At 43.6% G+C, this 18,089-nt stretch overlaps 1 protein-coding gene across 7 annotated transcripts in view; it reads right to left on the reverse strand.

Annotated features, from left to right (window-relative positions):
- Window positions 1-18,089, reverse strand: part of SPTAN1 (spectrin alpha, non-erythrocytic 1) — a 47,697-nt gene that overhangs the window by 533 nt on the left and 29,075 nt on the right. For 2 of the 7 annotated variants that reach the window (XM_029960450.1, XM_018074208.2), the window contains 30 exons: window positions 17,272-17,319; window positions 16,855-16,946; window positions 16,335-16,479; window positions 16,041-16,222; window positions 15,775-15,874; window positions 15,450-15,647; window positions 15,181-15,327; window positions 14,527-14,630; window positions 14,232-14,394; window positions 13,720-13,734; window positions 11,893-12,024; window positions 11,426-11,563; window positions 10,974-11,078; window positions 10,569-10,777; window positions 9,716-9,836; window positions 9,451-9,572; window positions 8,867-8,999; window positions 8,553-8,651; window positions 8,127-8,286; window positions 7,821-7,897; window positions 7,468-7,677; window positions 6,913-7,209; window positions 6,403-6,515; window positions 5,678-5,695; window positions 3,896-3,958; window positions 2,588-2,642; window positions 1,909-2,105; window positions 1,466-1,519; window positions 871-1,017; window positions 454-601 (listed from right to left, as the gene is read on the reverse strand). In XM_029960450.1, coding sequence (XP_029816310.1) covers window positions 454-601; window positions 871-1,017; window positions 1,466-1,519; window positions 1,909-2,105; window positions 2,588-2,642; window positions 3,896-3,958; window positions 5,678-5,695; window positions 6,403-6,515; window positions 6,913-7,209; window positions 7,468-7,677; window positions 7,821-7,897; window positions 8,127-8,286; window positions 8,553-8,651; window positions 8,867-8,999; window positions 9,451-9,572; window positions 9,716-9,836; window positions 10,569-10,777; window positions 10,974-11,078; window positions 11,426-11,563; window positions 11,893-12,024; window positions 13,720-13,734; window positions 14,232-14,394; window positions 14,527-14,630; window positions 15,181-15,327; window positions 15,450-15,647; window positions 15,775-15,874; window positions 16,041-16,222; window positions 16,335-16,479; window positions 16,855-16,946; window positions 17,272-17,319 — 3,792 coding nt within the window. The remainder of the gene's footprint in view (window positions 1-453; window positions 602-870; window positions 1,018-1,465; window positions 1,520-1,908; window positions 2,106-2,587; window positions 2,643-3,895; window positions 3,959-5,677; window positions 5,696-6,402; window positions 6,516-6,912; window positions 7,210-7,467; window positions 7,678-7,820; window positions 7,898-8,126; window positions 8,287-8,552; window positions 8,652-8,866; window positions 9,000-9,450; window positions 9,573-9,715; window positions 9,837-10,568; window positions 10,778-10,973; window positions 11,079-11,425; window positions 11,564-11,892; window positions 12,025-13,719; window positions 13,735-14,231; window positions 14,395-14,526; window positions 14,631-15,180; window positions 15,328-15,449; window positions 15,648-15,774; window positions 15,875-16,040; window positions 16,223-16,334; window positions 16,480-16,854; window positions 16,947-17,271; window positions 17,320-18,089) is intronic. The other 5 variants (XM_018074212.2, XM_029960451.1, XM_018074213.2 and 2 more) reach the window with 3 other exon arrangements.

Raw genomic sequence — 18,089 nt, forward strand, 5'->3', positions numbered from 1 at the left:
GGAAGCACTGCAACCTCTTTATTTCCCTGCAAGCTGGTGGGATTCAAACAGGAAAAACTTGCTGTCTTGGCAGGGCAGAGAAAGGGAGGAGGTGTTCCTACTTTCTAAGCTTAGGCTGAAGTTTCTCCTTTGAATTGCTGTCTGGAGAAACATCTCCCTCTAGTCTCCCAGATGAAGAAAGGGAAGCTTTGGCTTCTGAGGACAGTGCACTCCCTTCCCAGGCCTCTGAGTAGCTTGTTTTACTCAACCTGAGCAGTTCTTTGTCAGTTAAAGCAACTAAGTAGGGGTATTACAGCAATTTCTGTGTTTGCTGCAGAGGATCCCCTGGCAGGGTCAGAACTGACTCAGCCCCAGTGACATGAACCTCCAAGCCATTAGTGCTGGGCTTTGTTCAAAATCCATCAACAGAAAGCCGTGAGTGTTTCTCCCCAGGGGGTCACAACCAGCACTGACCTGGTAGAGCTCCTCCTTGGTCACGTAGGGCTTCCCCTCGGAGCTGAGGGCGCGGAAGGCGCTCTCGATCTCCTCGCTGGATTTCACGTTCTCGGTCTCCCGGCTGATCATGAAGGCCATGTACTCCTGCAGGGACACGTGGCCATCCCTGCCAGCAAAACACAGCGTGAGCACCCAGAGCACAGCACTTCCAGGTCCTCTGGACAGAGGCTGGAACCGCTCTGGGAGGAGTGAAAGTGTTAACACAGGTGACTCAGCACCAGATCATTTTCTCAAGTTCTTCACAAATGTCAGACTTTCACATGAGTTGTGAAAACAACCACAGCCTCTCCCCAGCAGAAGCAACCACACCTGTGAGGGACCTTCCAGCCAACACTGACACACATTTTGCGGTACAGAAAGGTCCAACCCACGTACCTGTTGGGATCTACAGTGTCAAGAATAGACTCAAACTCGGGGTCTGGCTCTCCTTCCTCGACCATGGGCAGGTCGTAGCCGAGAGAGCGCAAGCAGGACTTAAACTCCTGGTGATTAAGTCGTCCAGATTTGTCCTTGTCGAAGTGCCTAAAAACATAAAACCAGAGCCCACATTTTTAAGTGGCAATTGTTGAGTCCTGATAGCTGTTAAAGTGGGTGGAGAACTAGAACAGGTTACAACTAGCCCACTATTCTATATAAAGTTCTATCTAACATACATAAAAAGTAAGTATAAATCCTTTCCTTTGCTTAAAAAGCATCCTAAAAATGGCTGTATTCTCAGCTGGAATGAATTGGCACTCTCAGTTCCCACAGCAGTGCCCCCAGGAGAGGCTCTGGGGTGGCTGTGGCTGTGCCCCACCAGCAGCAGGGGCTGGAGGCTGTTGCCCTCTGGCAAAGATCAGAGCAGCACAAAGTGGGGCAAACAACAAAGGAGCCACAATTGGATCTATCACAGAATCCTGTGAACAAGAGCCATCCATGTCCCAGAAATATCTCCCAAGTATTCCTCGGGCATGTGTTCCCTGCAACTCACTTGAACATCATGCTGAACTCCTTCAGGGCCTCCTCAGTGACTCCAGTGGTGTTCCTGAAAGGGAAGCAGCAAAGCTGGTGACCAGTTCCTGACCTGTGGAACTCCAAGCCCATTTGCCAGTGGCTGCACCACATGGGGAGGACAAGGGAGCCAACACAGTGGGAACACTTGTAATGGAACTTGCCACAGTTCCAAAGAATAAATCAATGCAATTGAGATCTGGCCATTGCTCACGGCCAACAGGAACTGTTCCCAAACTGGTAACTTCATCCTTCTGCAGGGATGTACAAGCTCCCTGCATCTCTGCATCTCTTAGCCTGAGCACAGGACACTCATTAGCACAGACCTCTCAAGGTCTGGCTGCAGACACAGGCAGCTGTGTCTCCTGTCTTCCCCCTCACCCCCAGTTAGACCCTCAAAACCACACGTGGGCTGGGCTGTACCGAGCTTGGATCTGCTGTTCCAGGTTGTGCTGCATCCTCATGCCCAGCTGGTCCAGCTGGTCCCACTGCTGTGCCAGCCCCACAGTGCTGTGTTCTGTGTATTTGTTGTCCAAGATAAGTGCCTCTTCCATGGCTGCTCCAAGGTCCTCAATCTTCTTCAGCTGGCTTCTCATGGCTCGGATCTCCTGGTGCTTACGCTGTGAGGAGGAAGTGGAGAAAACTCATGGAGCACCAAAAACAAACTACCTTAAAAAGCCAGAACACAGGCTGGCAGGGGAGGAAGGGCTAGATTCTTCTTTTTCTGCATACACTGTGATTTGTAAAATAAGATTCAGAACAATGTTCCCTTCATGCTATTGGAAACCAACAGGGCTTGCAAACCACTTCTACAGACTAAAAAAACCTTAGGAAATGTGCTGAAAATACTGTATCCTCTCTGCCCTACCCTGCTCCTTTAGGAAAAAGGAACAAAAAGGAAAACTACATCTGTGTTGTTTAATAGCTTGTGATGTCAGCAGATACTAGATATGTAAATAGATAATCCCAGAGGTCTCTTCAGTACTCAAAATGTCTAAAGTCAATTAAGATTTTACCATCTCATTACATACATTTCCCTTCCCACCCTGTGTTCCCAAGTCAGTTGGGAATGCTGTTGCAGCCCTAGGTGCACGTTTCTTACTTTAGTGGCTTCCAGCTGCGATTCCAGCGTTCCCGACTCCTCCACCATACACGACCTAAACACAGAACCACAGTGAGAGAATGCACTTATCCCATAAAATATGGCATGTGGGGCTTGAAATTAACAGTCCTTCCTTGAAATGAAAAATCCTTTCAGCAGTATTGTTCTCCTATAGGTATTTAAAGGCTGTTTTTGTGTTTTGTTTATTCTGACTCATCCTATTTCATACTGACACATGTAACATCTTCTCTGATTTTTATTTCTATATATAGTTAATTTCTAGCCCCATTTGAAAGGCAACGTGATCAGCAGCCACACTTCATGCCAGACTCAAAGCACCAGCTTTACTGGACTTCACAGAATTAGAACTTAGTGCAGTCCCACCCCACTCCCCGTGCCCAGCACACACACACACCAACTGCAGGTGAGTCACTGGAGATGGGCTGGATTTTTCAGTCAGGTACAGGAGCTCTACAAAGGTGTGTTACAGGGGGGAATACGGGGTAAAAAAAAGATGGTGAGAACTACTGGTTTGGTTGAAAAGTAATCTTAATGTGGTGTAATCCCTGCAGAGAGCTACAGACCTCTGCTGCTCAGCAGTGCCTGGTGGAAAGGTGCCTTTCCCACCCCACCTCTCCACGCTGCACCTGGAGCAGCTGAGGCACAACCACTCTGCTCAGGGATTTCCACTGAACATGCAGGTCACCACTGTGGCCAGGGTCTCCAAGATCTAGCTATGGACAGTCTCTGGATGCTGCTTTCCCCCCCCCCAGTATCCCAAGCAATCTTTAGGCAGCCGTGTTTGGGAATCTCTGTCCTTCCAACACGTACGGTGAGAGCTCACACTGAAGGACCTGCACGTGGACAGTGAGTCTGGGCACTGTGCAGGTGGGTTGTCCCCCCCTCTGACTCTGTGGTATTTAAAGTTCCTAAAACCTGAGTCTCTGGTATTTCAGTCACTAAAACCAGGTTTTCATCCTCACTGGAATATCTTCTCCTACATGCTTTTGAGCTTCTTGAGAAGGGGATTTCAAGTGCTGAATCACTCTGTAGCAATGGAAATGCACCAAACGTGTGGGTGTTTCTCACCACAGGGTTAAGGCTCAGACTCAACGCACGTCTAGAGGTGAAGCGCACGCCCAGAGCCCTGAGCAGGAAGCTGGGAACCAACCATGGAAAGAATCAACAGGGAAATAAAACCTCCAAGCATCTCTAAGCCGTGAGAGTTAGTTGGAAGGAAAGCGAGCCTTGGAATTAAAGAGTGCGTTTGAAAACCAAAGTGAGGTAAGAAAATAAGAGGAAAAAAACCTTCCAGATAGATCATCCCCAACTTCATACTGATAGACACGAATGACACGACGATATGCTATGCTAGTCAAAGGAAAGAAACCAAGTAAATTCCAAAAAGGAAGAAAGAAAGAACAGAGGAAAGAACACACCGAAACACGGCCACTGCAGTGGAGCCACACTCCAAAGCCAGCACTGCCTTGCAGCAAACACAAGCAAGTACTTAATGAGAGGAAATGACTCAAATGCTGGTTGCACGTACAAAAAAATAATCTGTTATTATTTTCACATAAGTCACAAAAAAGAGAGTCTCACTAAGAGACAAACTGAAGCTTTGCAGTTAAGTCATCTACAGATTCTTTAAAGGCACTTTTATTCCTAAACTCCAAATTATTGTTTCTCCCTCTCCCATTCCAGGCAGTGCTGGGTGCACACAAGCGGCTGCAAAGCAAGGGGTGTGCAGGGCAGCTCTTCTGGAGCTTCTCCGAAGCTCTGCCTTCCCTCTTGCCAAGCCAGGCTAAGCACAGCCAATGCCTCTTGGAACTAAATCCATGGGTTTAATCTATTCACGCAGAATTAGGGACAAATTCTGCCTGGCATATCAGCAGCCCTCTGGTAATTTGTTCAACAAAAGAGCCTGGCATGAGGATCTCCAACTCTGACCCTGCGTCTCTGAGTAAATGGGTCCTTTCTGTTCACTCGTTCCTGGATACCAGAACTAATCTGCAACACCACTTGACAAAGGAGCAGGGAATTCAGCATCCGTTCCAGGAAAATGTGCTCAGCTCCATTAACTGTACAACAAAAATGGGGCAAAGTATTTTTATCTGGCAGAAACCAAGACATTGGGATCATTACAGAGCGAATAAGCAGCGAAGATTCCACCCTTTTATAAGGAAAAGCCTTCTCTTTAGGAGCAAGGCCCAGCCTCCTCCAGCCTCTGCCCTGGCCCAGACACTGTTTGTTGGCATTTTACATCAGGGCTTATCACAAAGCTCCCATTGTGCTGAGACTTGTCCTGCTGAAGGAGTTTAACTGGACAGACACACTCACAGAGAGTTTGGATCTGAAAACATGTAAAGATCTTATTATTTCCTTTTCACTTCCAGACAAACATCCTTAATGGGAACTGCTCCCATGGACACAGGGTGGGCTTAAAGCCACTGTCAAAGTGCTGGCAAACCCCAGCAAGTCCATGGGTTGATGTTGGACAGTTTGTGTTCTCCAGTCAAGGCTTTAATGTCTGTGGGTCGTGGTTCTGCAGCAGATTAAAAGTGGGCAATTTGTATTTGCAAATGACAGAGTTTTAAGATACATAATTTCAGTAAATCCTCCTCATAAGACTCTTCCCTTCTCCTTACCAGAACAGTCAATACTTTGGAGATTTCCCTGTACCAAGAACAGTTATAAATAATTGTTTTATTTCACTAAGCAAGTCTCTAAGCTGGAAAACTATGAATGTCAAAATAGTCTGCTACATTCTCATATTTCTTATCAAATTAAGAACCTTTTCCTGTGCAAGCCCTCAGAGAAAGCCAGAACAAAAGTCAGGACCTTCCATGGTGTGTCAGAGGCTGCCCATTGTAATTTCTTCTACTTTTGATTAGGAAATTTTTATGTTTCTACTGGTTTATTACTCCAAAATCTCGTTTCCTGTGTCTGTGCACTTCAGCCACAGGTTGCTCTTTTCAAATAAAAGGGGTTTCAGCGCAGCTTTCACAAGCCATGTAATGACAGAAGAAAACACACAGACAGAGCAGAACACATCACCACAATTTTAAAGATATAAAATTCAATACTAACCCATCTAGCAGGTAAGTCCTGTAGAATGTGAAGATCCAAACATCAGGCAGCAGGACAGAGACAAGACAGTAAGAGAGGGACAGAGATTCGGGTGGGAAGCAAACATCAGAAAGTTAAAAAATCATATTTATATTTCATTATTTCATGAAGACACATACAGAACTATTTGTAAACACACAGGAGACAGAGAATCACAGGGTTACAGGAAACAGAACTCACCTCCTCCAACCCCCAGCCCCTGACTGAGCAGGGGCACCAGCAATGCTCAACCTGGAGACTTTGTATTTCTAACACAGTTGTTAAATCTTTTCCCTGGGCTGTCTAATAATAACCTCTAAGGAGAGGGAGTAGTGATTAAAAAGTTTTAAGCTTTTTTCACAGCTTCTCCATTGAGATTCCCAATCAATACAAAAGCAGCAGTAACAGAAACGCTGTTGTGCTCCCCAGCTGTGCTGCAGGCTAATTCAGGAATAACTGGAGATCTGGAATTACTGCAGGAAAATAAATTCAGAAGCAGGAACATTTTTTAAAGTTTCAGGGCTTTCCTCTCTCCTGTAGCCAATGGGGCCTCCCTCAAATCCCAACTGCAGGAGATGAACAAATCCCAACAAGCTCTTTTTCAGCAGGAGATATTTACAACTTAAGACAGTCCAAAGAGATGTAGATGGATACAAATACCAGCTGAGGAATTCTCTAAGGGCAGCTCCTGGAAAAACAAGCCATACCTGGTCTCCTGGATCCACTGATGGAAGGCATTGGCATGCTGGGCAAATTCCTGGCGCAGTTTGTCGTTCTCTTCCTGCCTTCTCTGCTCCTTCTGCAGCTCCAATTCACGTTCCTGAGAAATGAACAAAAGTGATTTCAAACAGAGAAATAATATGATTGCCCTCATCCTGTAATAACAAGCAAAAACTAGGAGCTGAATCCCAGCACAGTTCTGAGGCTCAAAACAAGATGGAGAGCTCCATCCTGGGTATCTAAAGAAAAGTTATTTTCCAGTTAGGAAGTGAGACACATGTGCTTTGCCTTTGGAAAGGCCACAAATGGAGAACCATGAAAACAAGCGACGACAGCACAAGTTTAGAGTTAATGGTGATGTTCCTTTGCTCATGAATTCTGAGATATTTTCATCTGTACTACAGTGACAAACCCTTGGACCGATTATCTTGGAGGATGACTTCCAGGGTTAACTGAAAGGTCATAAACTAATAAAAGTCTTTCCCTCTCTGACTTGCCTTGATGATTTTCTGCAGATTCCTCCAGGTTTCTTCAAGAGCCTCCATAGTGAACCAGGTGTAGGGGTTGGAGGCCACACGGAAGCTCTTGATCTGACGATCCAGCTCTGCCAGCTGGTTGAAATCAGCCTGGGCAGAACTGAGGGAGGACCTGAAAGCGTCGTGAGCTTCCCTCAGGGCTTTGATTTCCTCCAGGGAGTTGCAGCGCACGGGATCCGTCAGGTCCTCCTCGGCATTCTCAAACCAGCTGTTGAAGGCAGACGCCTTCTTCGCAAACGTCAGGAACAGATCCTCAACCTTGGGAAGGGAAAAGATGCAGTTATGCAGAAATGCAAGTCTTCTGTATGAGCTGATCTGGAATTAACATGCATCAGTGACAGTTTGCCTTTACTATTTCTTGCAAGCATCTCAAAAATTCTTATGTTAAGTCTCCAGGATCTCATCAGTTGAAAATCATTAGTTGCAAAAGCATGAACAAGCTACAGAAGTTGCAAGTGTCTGTTTTTTATGAACATGTACAATTAGATTTTTGTAGCCCCCTGCTTGGCCACTCACCTTTCTGAAATGCTCCTGAGCCTCCAGGAGTTTCTTTTTTCTGGCAGCAGAGTTAGCAAGCAGCTGATTCCAGCGTTTCATCAGGGAAGCGTGCCGGGCCTCGATGGCCTTGGACTGGATGTGCTTGGCTGCCAGCAGCTGGTCTTTCAGAGCAGTGATGTTTGCAATTCCCTCCTGCTGGAAAGCCTGAAGGCCAGCATCAAAAGTTTCCTGGAGCATTAAAAGAACAAAACATATTTTAGATTGTATTTTTATTTAGACTTTTCAATATCCTGCATACATTCTTGTGTACTGTAGAAGAGTTCCCCTGTTGTCTCCATCCCTCATGGGGTGGCAGCAGCAGCAGCACTGACCTGTTTGGTGAGCAGGGTTTGCACTGAGGAGAGGTCACGTCCATAGTCATCTGTCTTCAGACTGTTTTCCTTCTCACCTGGGAAATTAAACAGATTTTGTAAAAATGTCATTTCTCCATCTCAAACATTCCCTCTATTCCAAATCAGGTTGCCACAAAAGAATGGATCAGGAACAGCACTGCTGATTACTCTGGGTTTAGGTCTGCTTGTTACAACAGCAAGTGAGGAGCTACTGGAGATCTCTGGAAATAAAGGAGCATTACAGTTTGTTTGTGACTAAATAATGTGCTCCAGTACAGAACATACCTATCCATGACTCCACCACATCTGCTTTCCAGTTGAACTGGAGGAAGGCTGAGTTCTCATCTAGTTTGGCTTTCCTCTGAGCTGCTGCTTTCTCCAGATCTGACACCTTTCCTCTGAGCCCCTTCATCTTGGCAGTGATGTTTGCCTCGTGGTGATTGTTCTACATGACAGGGGGAAAAAACAAAGCATCCCTTATGATGTTAAGGTCACTTGAGGCATCCAGGACATTGGTGACAGAGCAAGGACTTCAGCTGAAAGCTCTTGTCTGAGAAACATCTCTGAAAGCAAAACACCCACAGCTTATTCAGCTGCAAAAAAGTGACTAAGAGCTCTTTTCAAAGAGATGACAGAGAAGAGCAAATCTGCTGTGACATGGAGATGTCCTGGGGAGCCTTTGAAGGTTTCTCTTTACCAGTTTGTGCTCACCTTTTTAATGAGGTCCTCCCCATTAGCACAGACATCGTTCACTCTGTCCTTGTGCACAGTAAAGTCGGTCTCGAATGCCTCGTGCTTCTTCAGCAAGCCCTGCAAATGTAAGACACAGGCACTTGTAAAAATACTTTCTCACCATTTATTAAGAAGTAATTGTTATTAATCAGCTAGCATTCATGTTTTTTTTACAATGTAGGTCTTCAGCCAACAATAACCGGTTCTTTAACTGTCTTTCCAGCTCAGAGCTTTGTTATGCTCTAACCTACAATAATGCAATAACAACAAAGTGCTGACAGCTTCCTCCATACCTGGATAGCAGCCAGTGTGTCCCCATAGTCCTCACTGGCTACCAATGTCATTTTCTCATTGATCCAAGCTTCTTCCTCCTCAACATTTGCTACAAACTGCTGGTACTCCAGAGACTCCTCCAGACGCTGACCCCTGTGTGGGGAAGGTAAAACTTGTCACTGTTGCTTTATGGTTTTTAGGTGAGATAAATGTGCAGAGCCTGAACCCCAAGCACACAATCATTCACACTTCTCTCCTCCAGCAGCAGCCATGGCTGCAGCTCCAAGAATTCCCTGGACCACAAAGCCTGCAGCTGCCAAAGGACCAAAGGGAACCATCTCCCAACAGTTTCTATTCAGAAAAACCTCCTGGTAGTGGATTAAAGCCAGTTGATTTCAAGTCTGTGGTTTCCAACTGGTGCAAGAAAAGGCTAAACACAACATACACCACAAACACTCATGTTTCTACTGAGGAACATTTACAATAGTCTTTTAGAGCCTTTCATCAGCAATATGTGACTCATACCCTAAACCTCTGAAATTCAATAAATCTGGTCATTATGTAACTGTTTTAATTAATACTGAATTTTACAGACATTCATTACCTAGCAGCTGCCAACTGTTTTAACTCTTTCCAGTGATCCACAAACTGAGCCAGTCTCTGCTGTATCTCCTCCTTTCCAATTGTGTTGTCATCTGAAAGCTTCTTGCCCGTGTCCAGAACACCCTGCAGAGAAGCACACAGTTAACAGAACATCACCTGCTCTCCTATTTATTGTTTGGGTTCCAGCAAACCTATTGTGGCTTTATCTCTGCCACAGGCAAGAAAGGTGCTGCTTATAGAGACACATGACAAGGAGAGGGATTTACCTGGATAGCTGGTTCATGGGCAGCTAATTCTGCTTCCAAGCGCTTGTGTTTCTTCCTCAGGTTCTGCACCCCAGTCAGGTCTCTGCCATAGTCCTCTGAGCTAACCAACAGCTTCTTCTCTCTAAATTCAAGAGAGAACAGAGAAAGACAGAATTTTAAAATTACTTCTGAATGTCAAGCCTGACAAAAAAACCCCCTAAACTCCAAATAAGGAACTGCCTGACAGAGCACAAAAATCCTGGCTGTAAAAACTTGTGTGCACATGAGTTATTAGTACATTCAGGGATATCATGTGGTGGAAATAAAGGAGCTGACAAAGGGTCTGTAATTCATCTCTGAAGGCCAGAATTTCTCTGTACTGTTTTCTTTTTAAAAATATAGATGCCTTTTGTAAAGTTTACCTGTTGTTGCCCAACTTTTTGTTTGCTTGTTTTAAAAGAAGTGCTCCAGTTGGAATGACTTCTATCAGCTCATTTCTTTCCCTCCTCCCAAGGTACTAACATCAATATGCAAAAAGATTTGATTAATTACTACAACTGAATAGAATTAAAAAAGTACTTGAAACTGAAAAAAGGCTTGAATTCTTGGTAGGATCTTTCCTAAGGAGACTAGAGTCAAATTTCAGTTATTTGGTTTGAGTCTAAATAGTGTTCCTTTTTCTGCTTATTGGGATCTGACCACAGAAAACTGTGAATAAGAAGCCAAACTTGGGTTTTCCTGGAATGGGAGCAAAAGGTGATTTGTTGTAGAGACTCACACTTGTGGAAAGGCAGCTGTAAAGCCACACTACAGGCTGTGAGTGTCACTGGCACTAAGAACATGCCCCCAAGCTTAGAACTTCCAGAACACCCACTTGATCCAGGACTCCTCGTCGTCCATGTCGCGGAAGAACTGGTGCAGCCGGTGGGACTCGTTGAGCCTGGCCCGCCGAGCGGCCGCCATGCTCTTGATCCTCTGGAAGCGCCCGTTGATGGTCTCCCGTTTATCCTTGACTTGGGAAGTGTCAAAAGCACTGCTGGTCATCAGACTGTCAGCCTGACTGTTCAGGTCCTTCAGCCGGTCCTGGACACGTGGGGGGAGAGAAAGTGGGAATCGCTTGGATCTCATTTCTGTGCTTGTTGTGCCAGGATACAAATCAGACCCTGACTGTTCACAGTCAGTTTTTAACAATAAGTCTGTGACTGCAGCAGGTACCAAAGTGGTATCTATAGAATTTACGACTATGATTTATCTCCCAAAACTGAAGAGAAAGCAATACCTCATGAGCAGATATATCAGCTTCCAGTAACTGGTGTTTTTTCAGAAGGTTGTTAACGGATGCCAAGTCCTTCCCATAGTCTTCAGATGCCAACAAAGCCTCCACCTGGAGATGGAGAAGGAAAAAAGGAATGGAGACCAAATTGTGTTTTCACAAACTCCTTGAAATTATAATGCTTTAAAACTGTCCAAATTCTCAATTTTCTACAGTGTGGGTAAACCCTTGTCATCTTTTTAATACCTAAAAGGTTCTGTGCAAATTTGCTTCTTTTCACCTTACAGTTTAATAACATGGACACATTCACAAGATTTTTATTAGTAATAAAGATTTAAAAAAAAAAAAACCTAGACTTGCTCAAAGGTAGACAATCCTCCACAAACCCTAACATCAGCAAAGGGAATGAAAAATTAGAAAAACAAGTCTTGCAAGTAATTAATTCCCATCTTAATTACCTCTGAAAGCCAAAAGTCAAAGTCCTTGATTCCAGTATTGAAATTCTGTTGTTTATTAGCTTCTTTCAGTTTCTGACTCTTCTCTGCTGATTTCTGCACCAGGAACTGCCACTGGTCAGCCAGGGCAGCCAGACGTGCCTGTGAGAAAATGGAAAAGACAAATAAACACCACAAAGAATAAAGTTCTCATAAATGCAAAGCCAGAATATGGTGCAACTTTGACTGTTGATTCCAGATATATAAATGACAGTCACTATTTCATGCTGCCTAAATGTAATACAGTTCAATCAAAAAAAATCAGGAAAACTCCTCATCCCTGAGGATGAAGCACACTGATCCACCTGGTTTCTGCTGCGCGGTTGAAATACAAAAGCTTCTATAAACAAGATTTGTTTTAGAGGGACCCTCTCCTCCCTCAATTATCCAAACACTGAAAGGAAAAGCTAAGGAAGACTTGCTGTTCCCACCTTCACGGCGTCCTCGCTGCCGGCACACGCTCCCCTCTCGATGAGGGAGTTGCCCATGTCGATGACCCCGCGGATCCGGTCGGCGTTGGCGTGGAGCTCGGCCTCGAAGGCCTGGTGCTTCTGGTGTTTGCTCTGCAAGGACAAAACCAAGCTGTCAGAGACCAGCAAAGGGCTCCTCAGTTGTTCTCATGGGCTCAGTTGTCGCCAAGAGGTTTGCACACAGGCTGAGCTGAGGAAGTTCTCTCTCAGTGGGAATATTTACTCTGAGTGACCATCAAGCTTTGACCTGGCAAAGCTCTGGGTGAGCTGATACACAGAACTCAGGCAACACCTTCTGCATTCACAGGTGCCTGTGGAACATTGCCTGTGTTGAGCTGAGCTGGTACTGCAGTAAAGCTTCCTCATTTTCAATGCATCCCTTTGAAAAACAGCCGTTACACCTCCCCTGAGTGTAGCAGATCATCCTTTCTACTCTATAGTAACTGCACAAGTTTCTATTTCCCTTCCTAATCTACAGGTAATTAAGAGAAATCACTGCTCCAGCCTACCTGCTTTCTGCAGTTTTGATATTAGTCAAAGTCATACACGACCACTTTATATATATAAATAATGAATTAACAGCCAAAAACCTCTATAAAGGCATAACTGAATTATTTGGTAAAAATCTTTCTCTGCCAAGTTGAGAGCACCATGAGAACAACAGGAGCCTTGGTGTGGGAGGGAGTGTGCAGCTCTCTCATATATCCATGATCCATCCACCCACCAGGAATATGACAAGAGCACAAAAGTGACAGGACAGATTTTGCAAGTATAAACTGGAAATGTGAGGAACATTGGACATGGGTAGAGAGTGCCCTGAGAGAATGGAATGAAAGGAAATGTTAGATTAAAAATAAAAGAGGGGAAATACTATAGCGCTGGCATGAGAAATTCTGCATGAACTGCTTCATTTTGGGAACTGTAAATCCCAAAGGCTGAGATTACAAAAACATATCCTTCAAAGCTACATCTACCAACATGGAAAATTCAATTTAAAAGCTGCCAATTGCATATCTCCATATAATTACCATGACAACAAATCACAGACAAGCCTTTCTAGTTTAATATAAAATTCTCATTTTTTTTCAGCTAAAAGTAATAGCAATTTAATGTACTACAGCCTAAAGTGACAAATGATTCTTTCCTTTCCTACTCATTAGCTTCCCCTTTCTTTGTTCTGTCTTGTCCCTCCATATATCCTCATTTTACTCCATTTCTTGTATTCTTACAAGTGCTGTCAGCTTTCCATCTGGTACATATTTTTTTCTGGAGTGTTCTTTCTGTATGATTCCCTTCTATGCTATTCCTGCAAGAATTAAGCCATGTAGGTCTGTCATTTATTGAATCCTCCATCTTCAGCATTCAATTCTACAAACACAAGCCAACAGCACTGGCATTATGTCATGTGTTAAATCATCCCCAGTGATGATCAGACAAGGGGATGACAGGCCAAACAGCCAAACCTCTGAAAAAGGAGGATAGAATTCCATTTTCCTATGGGCTAACTCCTAAAAAAGCCCACACTATATCACTAACACACCACAAATTAAACAGATCATGCAGAACACCTGCAAAACAAATACATAAATAAATGATGCTGAATAGGCATTAACAAAAAAGCCACACCCATAACACAGGATCAACAGCTGAACCTGGATGGAGGTCAAGAACTAACAGAAAACGAAGAGATTGCATGAACTGATGGATGGAGCAGCAACCAGAGCTTGGGCTCACACAGAAATGCAAAGAAAATAAATTCACATACCAGGGCTAGTCCAAACTACTTACCAGCAGTTTGGAAAGCTATAAAACAGATTGAGAGAAGTAGTTCAGTTCATTCATACTACTTCATAAACCAATATTAAAACATAAGAGGTAACTTTATTCCTTATTACTGAAAAATAAACGAGACTTCACATCTTATAACAAGATAGAGATGAGACCCAAGAACTCCATTTCCTTATTTTATTGTCTAGATGACGGGAGAGAGACAGAACAGCTACTTGGGTTTCCCTGGGCTTCTTTAGGAAACTTGCTGCTGCAGATACCACATATCTTATTAATTATATGCATGAATAATTAATTACACACATGAATAATTACCAAGTGAGCTCTATTTTGGGTCTCCTTTCATGCATAATATAACTTCCATTTTCTCCTTGTTAAAAGGAGACCATGTCCAACATGATGTATCACTGTTATCTCTGAACAAGAATTCCTGAGCGTGGATTTTCAAACCAGAGAAAGCTTTGCAAAGTTAAAACTTGTATTTTAATTTTCGAGCCGAGAACCACATTCACCTGGATGTTTGTGGGATCCTTGTAGGACTCATCACTTGCAGTTTGGAGCTTCTCACTGATCCAAGCTTCTATTTCATCCACATCCCGACTGAACTGCTGGAGTGTCTGAGACTCTCCCAGCTTCGACCTCTTCTCGATCATTTGAGCTTTCAGACGGAGCCACCTGTAGAAATTTAATATACAGGAATGAAACACTAAAACCACAGGTGGCATCACCTTTGACAGCTACAGAAGGTCACCAAGGAGCATTTCCTTTCAGTCAGTGCCTGACCTCACCTCCCAGGGCAGCACTGACCTGTCCAGGACCTCGTTGCGCCGGTTGGCGATGACGCCTTTGGCGTAATGATCTGCAGCGATCAGCTGGTCAGCAAAGGACTGCAGCACAGCAATCTTCTCCTCCTGGTAAACACAGAAGCCATAAATTAGAACTGTGGCTCCTTAACATCAAGTGATAAGCAGGGTCTGCGACAGAACAAGGCTTTTTTTCTTCTTTAAATACACAGCATTGCAAATGTGACTCTCTGAAGGAAGTCTGTCTTCCACAGGACTGCAGAGTTCAACTTCAGAACACCTTTCACCTGTGGCATTTAGGAAAAAAGTCTCTTTTGGACTTAGTATCATCCCCCAATAAATCTAGGCAGCTTTCTGTCACAGGAGACTAGAAATATATCTTTTTTTTCTGTTGTAAAAAAAAAAAAAGGTAACACAATAACTTTGAATCAGTGAAAGATTTACACAAGTATTTGCCACTCTTTCTACACTGTCTGTAGAAATTGTCTGTAGGCAACAAAATCTGCATAAGCTGCTTCTAAACATCTGCAGCAGATCTCACATGGCTGAATAGTTGGAGCTGAACTTTAGAAGTCACACTTGGCAGGGACTTTTTTTGCTGATAATCCGTATCAGGAAAACTAAACTATTTTCCCTGTACTCCAGCTACACTCCTCACCTGGACATTGATTGCTTTATCAAAATCTTCATGTTTCTTGATGAGTGCCTCCACGCTGTCCAGGGAGTCTCCTTTATCCTCTGTGTTCAGGAAAGCCTCCCGGGCAGCCATCCAGTTCTCAGCCTGTTCGCAGTCCCGATGGAACAGCTGGGGAGAGAAAACTCCAGAGCATGAGCAAGACAGACCAAGAGCACTGCTCACCACCATGAGAGAATAAACCTTCTTATGGAAAGAGGAATTATTTTTCTTTTCCAAACTGCAGCACATACCTGTAGCTCCAGGCACTGGTCCAGCATCATTCTGCGCTGCACCCAGGCCTTCTCCAGGTCTGTCCGTTCTTGGTCCAGAGTGTCCAGTTTCTCCTTGATCTCTGGGCTGGCATAGTGTCCATGGGCCAGGAGTTGTTGTCCAAACTGTTCAAATGCCTGGAAAGTGCCAGCCCTTGCATCTATTTCCGTGCGGTGTTCCTGCAAGAGGTGCCTCGGTCAATAACCAGATGGCAGAGCTGGAAATTATCTATTTTGGGAATTCTGATTGGAAGGTGTCAGGAAAAAACATCTGTTGATGTTCATGATACACTCATCTTTCACATACCTGGTGCCTTTCCAATAAAGCTTCAGCTCCAGTCACATCCTTTGCAAGTTCATCTGAGGAGACCAGGCCCCGGATTCCATTGATCCAAGACATAAGGTCCCTGTGAACACACATTAATAGGGAATTTTTCCATCCCTCCACTGAAAGAAGTCAGAACAGGGAAAACAGTCCTTTTCTGAACCACCACAGAAACGTTCCTGTGGAACAATAAGCCACACATACTTCACTAATAATAAAACAGACAAATTGAGGAGGGGAATCTTTACCTGAAGTCACTGAGGAAACGCTGCAGGTCATGAGAATCTCCAAGCTTCTCTTTGCGCTGGTCAGCACGTTTTCCCAGACTAGTCCAAGCCTGATTCAGCTCAGTACATTTTTCTTGGAGATCTTCAGCAGATTCTGGGTGTGACTGGATGAGACGCTGGGCAGTTTCACCAAGAGAATTCACCTGGAATTAGAGAAAAGGAAATAATGAAGACAGACAGAAACTTTGCTTTAGTTCACTCATTTCTGCTGGAGAAAAAGAAAGCTTTTGGGCTTGTCCTCCTCACAAATCTCACCTTGTCTCCCAGAGCTGCCAGGTCTCTCTCAAAGCCTTCATGCTTTCGCTGCAGAGCCTGAACACTGGCCAGGTCATGCCCATAGTTGTCTGTATTTAATGCCTGATTCTTCTCCTCTATCCATTCTTTGGTTTCATCAGCATCTCTGGTTTGAAGGAAGGGAAGGCAAAAGACCATTAAAACAGAGCTCATACCAGGACCTCTGATACCTGCAGGTTGCCAATATCTAGAGAAGCTCATGTAGTTAATGCTCTATTAAATATTTCCCAAAATGACACAAGTGAACTTTGGCAAAATAGGAGACTAGTCCAGACCTCCCAAGCCCACAGCAATTCCACGTTTCCAGTGTTAACAAGCCTTTCTTTTCCTAGTAAAATATAAAGAGTTCTTGTTGGACCACCTTCCACTGGACAAACTGGGAGTTGAAATATGATTAGAACAAGCCCCACTATATTTTAGAGCTCTTAACAGTCAAAAGCATTTGAGTGAGTCACGACTAAATATGATACAAACACCTCACCTGTGGAATCTCTGGACCTCATGGGCACTGCCCAACAACTGGCTCCTCTCCTCTGCCAACTGCTGCAGAGACCTCCAGCGCTCATTCAGCTCCTGAGGAAGAGGAGAAGAAAGTCAAGGCTGGCCTTTCACTGCAGGTGAAGGTTACTACATTCTGCTTCATTCCAGAAGAATGCACAAATTCAGATAGCCTAATTAAATAATTTAAGGGTTTCTCCTGAGATGTAAAACCAAATTATTCTATTTATACAGTAAGATATTGATGTAATTTGATAAGCAAATGCTGTATATGCCAATGCTTCTTTCAGGAAGTTGATTCAAAAGGATTTATGAAGCTTAACGAAAGACAGACTATGGAAAAAGAGAGTAAAAAACCTTCTCAGCTTTAAAATCAGCTCAGAAAGTGTTGTATAATTACCTTGATTGAGTTGAAGGTTGCCACAGTGTGTACCATCAAACGTGCAGACTGGGTGAAAAAGGAAGAAATAAAAAATACAGCATTAGAGTCCACTCTGACCAACCAACACCAAAATCAGACGGAGGAAGAACTCCTTAAAAATCAAATTAAAAAAAAAAAAATCAAAAACCAATAAGAAAGTCAATGTAAGTAAATTACAAAAGCAATTAAGAAAAATTGGTTGCAATTGCCTAAGGTATTAGAGAACACATAGTTTCAAATTTATAAGTGAGTATTGTCTTGTGCAAACTGAAGCAAACAAGGAGAGGAAAATTTAAAGGCAACATTCAATAAATAAATTAAAAAACCCCAAACTCTTAATCATAGTTTGTTAAGTTACTATGAGACTCTTAAAATTCAATGTACATGTTTAGAATATGTGTAGAAAATTCCTTTACAAATCACCAGTTCTTACTGAGATGGTGCATTTTCCACAATGCTCTCAAAATATTGCACACTGATCTGGCTTTCCCACATTCACACAGCTTAAAAGATGTACAAGCAGCTTTAAGGTTGAAGAGGGTGGATGTTAAATATAAAACATGGGAGTGAAATACTAGGGAAAAGCACAATGTTGGATAATGTAAAAAATATTAATGTAAAAAGATATTTTTGTGCATCAGCAGGTGACAGCAATTCCATTGTAAGTCAGTAATGAATGGAGAAAGGCTTCTTCTAACTATTGAAGAAAGTGAGCTGGAGATGACTAATGGAAGACAAATACAGCATATTCCTTACTAAAGGAATATTGACAGAAATGGCTTTGACTGTCAGGAATG

This window comes from Manacus vitellinus, unplaced genomic scaffold (assembly GCF_001715985.3).
Source record: "Manacus vitellinus isolate BGI_N305 unplaced genomic scaffold, ASM171598v3 scaffold_27_pilon, whole genome shotgun sequence".
NCBI lineage: Eukaryota > Metazoa > Chordata > Aves > Passeriformes > Pipridae > Manacus > Manacus vitellinus.